Source organism: Astyanax mexicanus, unplaced genomic scaffold (assembly GCF_023375975.1).
Source record: "Astyanax mexicanus isolate ESR-SI-001 unplaced genomic scaffold, AstMex3_surface scaffold_56, whole genome shotgun sequence".
In the NCBI taxonomy this organism is placed as follows: domain Eukaryota; kingdom Metazoa; phylum Chordata; class Actinopteri; order Characiformes; family Acestrorhamphidae; genus Astyanax; species Astyanax mexicanus.
Window position 1 is genome coordinate 185,001 of NW_026040066.1, and position 12,500 is coordinate 197,500.

General features: G+C 45.0%; 1 protein-coding gene and 3 non-coding genes across 4 annotated transcripts; all 4 read left to right on the top strand.

Moving 5' to 3' along the window:
* Positions 1-4,021: 4,021 nt before the first annotated feature.
* LOC125797842 (uncharacterized) lies at positions 4,022-8,324 on the top strand. Its single transcript, XM_049474116.1, has one exon. It carries the CDS (start codon positions 4,303-4,305, stop codon positions 8,314-8,316), a length of 4,014 nt encoding a protein of 1,337 aa, XP_049330073.1. The 5' UTR covers positions 4,022-4,302; the 3' UTR covers positions 8,317-8,324.
* Positions 8,325-11,878: 3,554 nt separating this feature from the next.
* LOC125798121 (5S ribosomal RNA) lies at positions 11,879-11,997 on the top strand. Its single transcript, XR_007436940.1, has one exon. It is a non-coding gene; the product is annotated as a 5S ribosomal RNA (ribosomal RNA).
* Positions 11,998-12,107: 110 nt separating this feature from the next.
* Positions 12,108-12,226, top strand: LOC125798214 (5S ribosomal RNA). Its single transcript, XR_007437044.1, has one exon. It is a non-coding gene; the product is annotated as a 5S ribosomal RNA (ribosomal RNA).
* Positions 12,227-12,336: 110 nt separating this feature from the next.
* Positions 12,337-12,455, top strand: LOC125798091 (5S ribosomal RNA). The gene has a single exon (XR_007436909.1). It is a non-coding gene; the product is annotated as a 5S ribosomal RNA (ribosomal RNA).
* Positions 12,456-12,500: the final 45 nt, after the last annotated feature.

Genomic DNA, 12,500 nt, shown 5'->3' on the forward strand with positions numbered 1-12,500 from the left:
TATGTTAAGGAAACCGGTATTAAAGGATAAAAAAGGATAACAGTGCTATTGAAACTAGGGTGGTGGCGTACCCGAATCTGCCCATATTGGGTTAGATTAAAGGCTAGGACGTGGTGTTCCTTGAAAGTGGTTAATTCTAAATAAAATAAAGGACCGGGAGGGTGGCGTCCCCCCCCACTTCTGATCAAGGTGGGATAATTGCTGGGAAAAGACGGGGTCATCCCGAGGTGTGGTCCACCTTAAACCCAGACAGTTATACAAACTGCTGGGAGATTTTTAAAACTTTTTTATTTTCTTTATTTTAAGTTTTTAGTTTAAAGAGCGAGCACTGAAATACTCTGCAGTAGTGTTTTCTGCTCAGGAGCAGGAAAGTAGGAAAGAGTATGTAGTTTAAATAAAAATAAGAAAAACAAAATAAAAATACATGCTATTGGTATTGTACAACTAAGGTAAAGCAAGTGTTAATTGTTGATTTAATTGTTGTATGTGATTTGTGCGCGCAGGGGGTTAAATAACATAATAATAAAATATATACATATATAAAATAAATAGGATAGTTGGAGTATACTTAACAATTCTACAGAACAATGGGTGTAATTTACTTGTTTAACTGATAATGACTGAACACTGGGTATGGGTGTTAGATGGCCATGACATTATCCGCCCTGAGATAAGAGAAAATGCTTTGATTGATAGTACAGATGGTTCAAGTACTGTATGCACCCCACAGGAACGTTTTCTAATTACTCAGAATTTGCAGCTTCTTCCTACAAGTAGAATAATTCACTCTGTGCGGTTAACGGTGGGAAAGGACGCCCTTTTTAAAATTACTACATTCTTCGCAGTTGACCATCCGAACGGCATTGCGGTATACTCAACGTGTGAGTCAGTATTAATGATTGACAGTGATGTTCAGTCTGTGTTAAACCCACCTTTCTCGACCATTCATTTTCTGGGGAGTGACAGCAGTGACAGTACTGATAGCAGCAGCGATAGTGATGAGATGGTGACTGAATAGACACAGTAAAAGGGGTTGCGTTGTTTTTGTTGCTACTTTAGTAGCAAAATTGTTGTTTGGTTTTGACATAGTGCATCTCCTCTTTTGTTACATTTGAGTATTGTTGGGAATAATTTTTTGTACACAGTGATATGGCATACAGTACAATGCATAATGATTGAGGAATGGGCATGGTTTGTAGAAACAAACCCCATTTTTAAACAGGATATATTGAATTATGCCATTATTTACAAAGAAGAAGATGTGATTCATACACCTACTGAGAGCCAGATACAGGGAATAGTTGAACATTTGTCTCTTGCTCCAAATAGTACAGTGATTTATTCTGCACGTGTTCAGGAACATCAGGTGGCTATATTTTTGATAACTACCTACTTTGCTACGCCAATTGAGAGGGGACTCATCATTGACTCCTCCTGTACCGGAGTGATAGTTCCTGATATAGTGCAATCCGTATTAAACCCACCATACCTTCCTATACATTTTTGTTAAATATAAAGTGTAAATATAGAGATCCTAATCGGAATTTCTTGTTCTTTTTCTGTTTCCTTTGCTTATGTGCTGATTGTCTGACTTGGAGCTTCGTTTGGACAACTAGTTCGAAAATCCTCGCGTGTGGAAACCTAACGGTGCTAACAAAACACGCTTGAGTTGATCAGTAGAACCAAAGACCAAAACAGGTGAGTCCAGTCTTGATCAAAACATGGCAAATATAGACCCTGGTATAGAATTTGATAATAAATTCGGCCCAGGCAATTGGCAGTGGAAATCTCTTGCAGGTCAGATTGCAGGTTTAGCTAACGCAGTAGGGGAGTTTACTGGGAGTAAAAAGAGGGAGGATCTTTTGGCTAAGACCCTTAAACTGAATGTTGAGGCATGGACCAGAGAACAAGAGGGAGGCTGTGTAACTGAGGGTGTCTCCCTAATGGGTGTTTTCAACTATATGCTTATCTGTAAAACTGACACAGTGAAAAAGGCGCACAAGACTTTCAGTACAGTCAGCATACTAAAACGGGCAGGGGCGAGACGTAGATTGAAAACTGCTGAGCGTGAATTGGCAGAACTGAAAGTACTGCGGGGAATCCTTTTGGGCATTTTGCCAGAGATGGTTACACACACAAAGGAGGAAGTTCCCCCAGCGGAGCAGAGCACTTCTGAAACTGCTCTCCAGGAACTCAATGACTCTACTACTAAGCCACAACAGGAAGCAGCAGTTCCGCCCCCACCATACCACACCACACTCAGCCCACGCAATCCATTCACACCTCAGCAGACTGATAAAAATACACCAGTTACTCACATGCTGCCAGTCATTACTATTAATTCAGGAAGAGTCACTATTGAACATCCTAACACTTCCTCACACAACACATATGCTGATTTGAATGAACAGCTTACTCAAATGAGGATTAATGCTACAGCACCTCAGCCAGCAGAGCCTTTTGTTGACTCTACACCAACTGATCCTTTTAGCAATCGCAAGCAGCATGAGTGTCCAGACCACGCCCAATCCCTGAGCAACATGACCACTTACTCTGACTTGGACATGGACTTAGACGTTACAGGGCCTATTCCGCCACCTAGGGGTAGGGTTAACATAACAGCAGAGTTACATGGGGAAATAGATGACACAGACTTACATGGGCATGACAAGCATAAAGGTGCAGCTACTAACAGACGTGAATACAAGGTTCATGACAAACGGGATAGGGACAGACGACAGGATAGTAGACTTACACAAACACATGATTGGGACGGCAGGCAGGAGGACTATGACGGTGAGGATGAGGACACCTCCACTGAGACTGATTCCCTACATGAAAGGGTTGACAGGGTGGGAGCTTTGTTAGACATATCAAGAGACCTACTTAACACCACCATGCAGGTACGCCGTCAGCTATCTGACGCAGTTGAACAAGATGACCACCATGTCCCGAGACAGTCAACAAGACATACTAAACCCCCTGTCAGATTCCCTGATGTGGAACAACCAGCAAACAATCTTCCATTGCTAACTAGTGGCAATGGAAACCCTAAATATGTGCCTTTATCATTAACAGATGCACAAACTATAGCTGATCAGCTTCCATCCCTCACTAGTGGGGCAGCCCCTTGGTTGAGAAAGCTTGATAGCTTAACGGGAGGACTCACCCTGGCTTTGGGTGATTTTAGGAATTTAATTAATAGGTCAACCACCAGCATGGAGGTGGCTGAACTAGAACGACAGGCCCTCATTACAACCGCTGCCAACAGTGAACCATTTCATTTGTACTCCCAGAACATATCTGATGTCATGCGACACATGTGGCCAACCAGGGCTGCTGCCACTGTGCCAGTTATCAGACCAATCCGGGTGAGCATCTCAGCAAGGCGGTGGAAGACTGGACCAACAGCGCTGGAACCCACCCTTCTAGGCCTCAAACAGCGTTGTGGTGGAGAAATGCTATTCTATCAGGTCTACCCAATTACATTAAGGTTAAGGTTGAGGATGATCCAGATATGGGGCCAGATAAACCTCATGACCAATGGGTGAGGCATATTCTATTCCATATGAATAAACACAAGGATAGGCAGGTTGAGGCAGCCAAACAGAAAAACCAGATGGAACTGGAACTGTTGAAAACTCAGCTACTAGAAGCTAGAAAAAATGTGAAGGATTCTAAGAATAAACCAAAAACAGACACCATGCTGCCAGTTGTTCAGCAAGCTGCACCACCGGTGCAACAGACTCAACAGCAGTATCTGCCACCCCAGCAATTGCCACAACCAACTTTGGCCCAACCCAATTCTAATCAAGGTCAATCCAATTACAGTGGACCCTATGTGGCGAACAGGGGACGGGGACGTGGAAGGGGGCGTGGCAGAGGCCCACCTGTTTCACGTGCCTGTTTCAGATGCGGTAAATTTGATCATTGGGCAGCACAGTGCACTACTGCTCTTCCAACCCAGCCCCATTGGATGTCGATGCAGAATTCGGCACAAGGCACGTACTGTCCACCATTCCAGCCTCAATGGACACCCAATCAACATGTGGCACTTGGCACGGCGGCACCACCAACCCAGACCCACTGGGCACCCAACCACCATGCAGCACCAGGACAACCTCCAGCTGGACAATACAGCATGGAGCCCTGGGGTGGACAATGACGGGGCCCAGAGGAGCACCAGCACAGCATGGGAATGGCAGAACCCATGCTGTCACTGACCGTCGGTACCCTTGAGATCCCTTTCCTGGTGGATACGGGGCTACATGGTCTACATTGACAACTGCACTACCAGCCAACATGATGAGCAACCAATCCGTGCAGGTCAGGGGCTTCTCGGGGACTTCAACTTCACTGCCAAAGACCAAACCACTCCAGGTGCACAACGACATACAGACTGTCTTACACTCCTTTCTGATTGCACCTCAAGCACCACTGAACATTTGTGGTAGAGACTTATTGATGAAAATGGGTGTTTCCATTTTGTGTTCACCTGATGGCCTGACGCTGACATGGCTAAGCGGGCAGCAACGCATAAGACTTTCTGGATACACCGAGGGCATGTATCTCTTGCAGACTGGTCAAGACGAGACTGTGGACATATACTGGGGACTGTTGAATGATGACCAACCCCACACACCACAAACTCTTGAACTCTTTCAGCAATGGGCACCGTGGATCAGAGCATTGGCACCCTATGCCCCGCCTGCCGACCCGTACCACGTTACCCTGTTCTATGACGTAGGGGGAGACATTACATATTATGACACCTTCCAATCTGAATTGCAAGATACACAGTGGGAGGTCCAAACTAATGGCCTGTATTGTGGTCCTGAAGGAGTGGCAGCTCCTGTTACTTTGACACCACAGCAGTACAGCTGGTACAAAATGGATGAGACTGCAGCACCACACATGTCACTGGCTCTACACCCTAAACATGAGGCTAAGCAATTAGGACCCATGGTCAAACGTGCAAATGCGGCTACAGATTGGGTACAAACTCAGATCCCTGATGTGATGTTTTCCATAAGCACAAACACATATCACATCAGAGCTACTAACATTGAAACTGTTACAATGGAGCACCAGCTCCTGCCACGCCATCATGGCTGTGAAGATTCTGACCACCCAGACTCCATTGCCATGCTGGAATCTCTACCGGATGTTTTGTGGTCACAGGGTCCAGATGATGTAGGTTTTGTGGATCAGCCCCAGGTATCATTTAACATGGCCACACCTGAACCAATTTGGGTACCACAATATAGACACAAACCGGAGGCTATGGCCTCATTGGACAAAACCATTCAGGCACTCTTACAGGCCGGGGTACTGGAGCAATGCCAATCCGATTGGAATACTCCAATTTTGCCAGTACCTAAAAAAGAACCTGGTCAATACCGTATGGCACATGATCTGAGAGCTATAAATGCGGCACTAGCTACTAGCACCATACCAGTCCCAAACCCTTACACAACACTATCAGAACTAGGTCCAGACATGAAATGGTTTACTTGTATCGATTTGGCTAATGCTTTCTTTTGTGTACCATTGGCTGAGCACTGTAGGGACGTATGTGCATTTACACACAGGGGTATTCAGTATCGATACAGTAGATTGCCACAGGGCTTTGCCCTGAGCCCGGGATTGTTCAATCAAGCTCTTAGACGTAGTTTGGACTCTTGTAACCTTCCTGAAGGCTCCATTCTTTCTCAGTATGTCGATGACTTACTGGTTGGCGGCACAACGCCAGAGACGTGCTTAAACGCCACAAAAGCAGTGCTGGAATGTTTGGCCAATGCAGGGTACAAAGTCTCTAGGAGTAAGTTGCAATGTTGTAGAACACGGGTAACTTTTCTGGGGAGAGTGGTCACACAGGGCTCAACAGGCATGTCCGCCTCACACAGATCTACAATTCTGTCACACACTAAACCAATTACGGTTAGGGATATGTTGACATTTTTGGGCCTAGCTGGCTACAGCAGACAATACATTCCTGACTTTGTAGGACAAACGCAACCACTGAGGGACATGGTGAAATCCTTGGGCATGAGAAACCTTAGTGGGGTACTTTCCTGGACAGTAGAAGCAGAGCAGGCTTTCATTGCTGTAAAACAAGCTTTAGCGACTGCAGCTGACCTATCTAGACCTGACTACTCTCTTCCATTTTTTCTGGATGTTTCTGAAACAGACACATTGGTTAATGGTGTACTTTTTCAGAAAAAGGAGGAAGGGAGAGCAGTACTTATGTATTTAAGCATCCCACTTGACTTGATTGAGAAAAGACAACCGCAATGCACCAGACATGTAGCAGGACTGACGAAGCTCGTTCAAAAAACTGCACACCTGGTAGCAGGATACCCACTGCACATACTAACAACACATGGCGTGGTAGCATATATAAACTCACAGATGTTCACCCTCACTCCTCTAAGACAGAGACGAATTCATAAAGTTCTGACAGCACCACACATCACATACACACACCAAGGAGTCAACATGGCAGAAGGAATGCTAGAAGGTCCACCTCACGAGTGTGCAGAAAAGGTAGCAACACAGGAAAAAGTGAGACCAGACTTACTAGCCACACCAATTCCAGGCTCCTGGAACCTGTGGACTGATGGGTGCGGGTACAGAGCAGACACAGGTGAAATAAGGGCAGGATATGCGGTGGTTCAAGAAACCACAGGGGAAACAGATGAGTTCTGGACTGTAGCAGCAAAAGAGGTAAAACAAAACCCTTCAGCACAAAAAGCTGAGTTGCTAGCAGTAATTGCAGCACTAGAACTAGCTGAGGGTAGAGAGGTGACTATTTACAGCGATTCTGCGTGGGTAGTTTCAGCAGCACATGTAGACATTCCACACTGGAAACCGGCAGGATATGTAACAAGCTCAGGGAAACCTGTAAAACATCAGTCAGAACTGATGAAGCTAGAAGCTGCAATACACAAACCTACAAAGGTAGCTATTGTAAAATGCAAAGGACACCAAAAGGGGGACACCCTAGTGAGCAGAGGAAATGATGCAGCAGACAAAGCAGCAAAAAAGGCAGCTGGTTATACGGAGCCCGGTAACATGATGATATTGGACTCAAATGTCCCTTGGGAGCCGATACCTACAGGGGATGAACTGAGGCAGATTCAGGATAAAGCAACCCCAGAGGAAAAGTCAATGTGGTTAGCCAAGGGAGCAAGCTCAGATAGCCAAGTTTGGGTATCGAAAACAGGGCGACCAGTCTTACCTATGTCACTAGCCAGAGCAGTCCTAGAAGAGGCACACACTGTAGCACATGTAGGAAAACTGCAAATGATGAGGAATTTGAAACAATGGTGGCACCCATTTATGCTGCCCCTGGCAGTAGATTTCATCAGTCAATGCCAAGTTTGCCACACTCAAAATGTAGCAAAAGCATTTAAGGTAGCCCCAGGCAAGTTTCCACTGCCTAGTTGTCATGGTGAGCACATCCAGATTGACTATACGGATATGATTGATCAAATCAGAAAATACCGGTACCTCTTGGTAGTGGTAGACAGGTACTCAGGGTGGGTTGAGGCAATTCCTACCTTTAAGGAGGATGCTCGCTCAGTTTGCAAAATGTTGATCAACCACTGGATTCCACAACACGGGTTTCCTAGGAGAGTCCACTCAGATAACGGGTCGCATTTTACCAGCAAAACACTGCAGTGGGTGGAGCAAGCGTTGGGCTTGCGCCATAGCTATGGTTCTGTATATCACCCCGCCTCACAGGGTCAGGTGGAGCGGATGAATCAAAATTTGAAGGCCAAACTAGCAAAAATTAAACTGACCACAGGCATGAATTGGCTTGATGCCTTACCAATTGCCCTGATCAGCATTAGGAGTTCAGTGAACAGAAGCACAGGCTTCTCCCCATTTGAGCTGGTCAGAGGCGTAGCATTCCCGGGGCCGCAGACTGCACTAAAAGCCCCATCAGAACTACCTCATGGCACTGCCAACCAAGGTTACGATCAAGTGTTCAATAAGTTAAAAGCTGTATGTGAAGCTTTTTCTGTGCAGGTACAGAACACACGGGAGCAGACCCCAGAGGAGGACAACCCCCCCGAGTTGGCCATAACTCCGTGGGTATACCTGAGAGTCATAAAGCGGAAGTGGTCGGAACCCAGGTGGACAGGCCCATTCCGGGTGGCGGAGAGGACAAGCCACGCAGTCCGGCTGGACGGCAAAGGCACCTCCTGGTATCATCTCTCCCAGTGTCGGCCTGCTGATCAACCACAAGTCAAGATAACCCGATCAGAAGAGGCAGAAAAGGAGGCCTCAACCAACATAGGGGCAGAATAATCCCCTGAGGCCAGGGGCACGTCGAGGGCAGTCTACCCCTCGCCTCCAGCGCAGATCAACCAGTGCTACCCAGGGCACCAACCTGCACCTGCGCCATCTAAACTACCACCTTGAGACTCCCTGGGGAGTTGAAGAACTGAACTTTTACACCTTTACACATATACATATAGGTCTATAATCAACTATTTACTCATTAGGGGGAACACACTTGTTTTTTGCTATGGCATGGTATGGCCGACGGGGTGGGGGAAGAACTGAACCTAGACTAAGCTGGTTAAATCTACAGATGGGATTGATTCCAACATGGTTGAAAGCACTATTGGTAATACTGGTGGCAATAGTGGTGGTTGGCATGATCTGTGTAGAAATAGCGATCCGGAGAAAGGCTGAACCAACTAGTAACAACAATGGCACGACAGCTACAAACTCTACACCTAACTACACCACAAATAAGGCCCGTTCTTGTCATAATAACTTTCACAGGACTAAACGCTCAACAGATAACCAAAACGCATGTGTGAAGAAGTTTAAAGGACTTAATATAGAATATGTGATAAATACTAAAACAGCATACAATTTCGACCTATGTGAGGTAATTAACTGTAAGGGCAAGAATTCGACATGGCAGGGCTATCCCATATATCTGTGCTACTCGAAATACGCTAATGAACAGTGCGCGACAGGACAGGCACAATGGCTCAAGACTATCGAACTATGTCCAAACTCTGCGAATGTTTTCCTTAGCACCGCTGGTCGCTCGTCTAATGGCATTTATGAGATGGTATCCAACACCATGTATTTTAATTTGAAGCGTATCAGGCTACAACGAGACAAATCCGGAGTCCAAAACCCAATCACATTGTCTATACATTGGATCAATATGCGTGAGACTACCATCTATTTGACATTAGGGGTATCAATTACGGGAACAGATCCATTAGGTATGTTAAAGGTCAGAGTGTTAAACACACCCCCAAAGCATTTGCCCACAGCAGGGGCAACCCCACCACCGAACGAGAACTCTACTACCCCTGACGGTGCAGTACCAACATTGGTAGGTTCAGACTACTCGACATGGACACCCGAGGACATACTAAGGCTAACTATGGGGTACAGTAATGACAATTTGTGGCTGACCTGGATAGCGGGTCAGGCTCGGGAGGCCGGGATGGAAGGATGCGTGGCATGTGCAGAAGCTAGACCCCCATTATATTTAAGTACGGCCCCACTATATCCAAAAACTGATCCGATAGGGTTCGGCTGTTTAATTCAACTGACTCGTATGGCTACTCCACCTAACTGCACCACGCTCTCAACCATTTTTCCAGTAATTCCTAATAACACAGGCTCAGGTCCCTTCCAAGTCCCGAAGACTGGCAATTTTACTTGCTTCAGATGCACTAAGGGCAATGTTACCCATCCGCCTCAACTTCTGGGGGAAATACAATCATCTTGGTGTCATACTATTTTTACTGATACATCTAACAATTCGGTTGGCGATTGGGCCAGGGCGGGACTGTACTATTATTGTGGTGGTTCCACATTGTTGCTGAGACTCCCGATATGGAGCAAGGGCCTGTGTGCTATGGTTAGACTGTTATCTCCAATTACCCTATTTGGTCCCAGTACAGGGAAACCTACACTACCAGGATCCAGAAGTAGACGTGACGTTTCATTCGATCTTACTAAAAACACACCCACATATATAGACTCTATTGGGGTTCCAAGGGGCGTTCCAGACGAACATAAATTAGTGGACCAGGTTTCAGCTGGATTTGAAAGTATCTTAATATGGATTACTCCCAATAAAAATGTTGATAGAATTAATTACGTAAATTATCAGGTAATGAGATTGGCTAACATTACTGGTCTGGCGGTATCAGGCTTAGCATCCCAATTGTCCGCTACGTCCCTGATGACCATTCAAAATAGGATAGCTCTGGACATGTTATTAGCAGAAAAAGGAGGGGTATGTCACATGATTAGAACTGAGTCTAAAACCGAGTGCTGCACCGTCATTCCTAACAACACTGCACCAGATGGGTCCGTAACTAAAGCGTTAGACGCCCTTAAGGCACTCTCGAAGGAAATGACAGAGAATACAGGGATCGACAATCCGCTTACCAATTGGTTAGATAGAACTTTTGGCCAATGGAAGGCAGTGTTTTTATCACTGGCCTCTGCTCTTGCAATATTTGTGGCCATCTTAGTAACATGCGGATGCTGCTGTATTCCTTGCTTACGAACCCTAATAGAGCGTACCATTGTGAAAATGTTTGACGACAAACAACGGCCACCTGAATATATGATGTCATTGTTGGAGGATAGCCTAGAGGACAACGGGGGCTCCGGAGACTTCACGCTTAGTGTTGACCTGTCTTAGGACAGGCCAAAAGGGGGAATTGTGGAAGATTATAAAATAACAAGCTTAGCTTAAGATAATCATGCTTGCTAAAACCTTAACCTAATGCTTACCTAATGATTAAAACACATATTTGCCTTAACCTATGAATCTAAAATATATATTACACAAATAGATCTATGAAAGCTACAAATCTATACTCTACTAATCATTAATTACTGAATCAAGAATTAGCCACTAATCCACACGTATACATTTTACATTTTATATTTTTATACTTGATTAATTGAATCATTTCATATTTTTATATTTGATTAATTGAATCACTAAATGCTTCTCATATTAAAACAGCAATGACTTGTGTGTGTGTCTCTGACATTTGAATGGCCCAACCGAGAAAGCACGCTTCCTCGTCTTACTGGTAAACATCTTGAGGTTACAGAGGCTAGCAGACTAAAAGAGTTCCTCTTTTACTCCTGGGCTCTAGAGGAGTTCCTCTTTTCCGCCTACGTTCTAGGAAAGGTCAGCAACAAGAGAGCCGGATTAACACACCAGTAAAAACATACATTTTCTAGCCTTACAGTTAAAGATTGCGTCTAACAAAATTATACATGCAGCTTCAAGCTATGTTAAAATATACTAACTAATTAATCTTACTGTAGGTCTAGTAGAACTAATTAATCTGACTGTAGAATGTAGCAAAATTATTATCAATAAAACAGAGTATGAACTAAAGAGGAACCGTGCCTTGTTGACCTTAAGACATGTCGCAAAGGGGAGAAATGATTCTCCCTTGTCACCTTGGCAAGGGAAGTTGACCACCTACTATTTCTCAGAAGCAAAGGTTAAGACAACTTTCAAGTTCCTCAGAAGTCTGGAAAAATGAAGTAAACAATATGATATACCATATTTGGAAAGATAGCATAAAAATTAGAAGCCACATAGCAACAAGGTACGTCACAGAAGGGTATACGTCACCCAAGGGTATAAGGATGGAGTCAGAAATGTCGAAGGTCAGAAGAACTGGGGTAACGTCTTAGAATACATGCCTGTAATTGTTCTTCTCCAGAATTCTGAAATAAAATCATACTTGTTCATTCTCAATCTCCGTGTCGACTGAATCCCTGGATCAACGAACATTCAACAGGAAAACTAACAGAAAGCTTTTCCAACAGTAGTCTTGATGAGAGTTCTGCAATGGCTTACGGTCACACTACCCTGAGAATGCCCGATCTCGTCTGATCTCGGAAGCTAAGCAGGGTTTGGCCTGGTTAGTACTTGGATGGGAGACCACCTGGGAATACCAGGTGCTGTAAGCTTTTCCCCTCTTGCTTCCATTACCATGGTCTTGTTATACATTACTTGTTTGTTATCTGAAACCCAACATAGATGAAGTTGCATAAGTAGTCTTGATGAGAGCTCTGCAATGGCTTACGGTCACACTACCCTGAGAACGCCCAATCTCGTCTGATCTCGGAAGCTAAGCAGGGTTTGGCCTGGTTAGTACTTGGATGGGAGACCACCTGGGAATACCAGGTGCTGTAAGCTTTTCCCCTCTTGCTTCCATTACCATGGTCTTGTTATACATTACTAGTTTGTTATCTGAAACCCAACATAGATGAAGTTGCATAAGTAGTCTTGATGAGAGCTCTGCAATGGCTTACGGTCACACTACCCTGAGAACGCCCGATCTCGTCTGATCTCGGAAGCTAAGCAGGGTTTGGCCTGATTAGTACTTGGATGGGAGACCACCTGGGAATACCAGGTGCTGTAAGCTTTTCCCCTCTTGCTTCCATTACCATGGTCTTGTTATAGATTACTA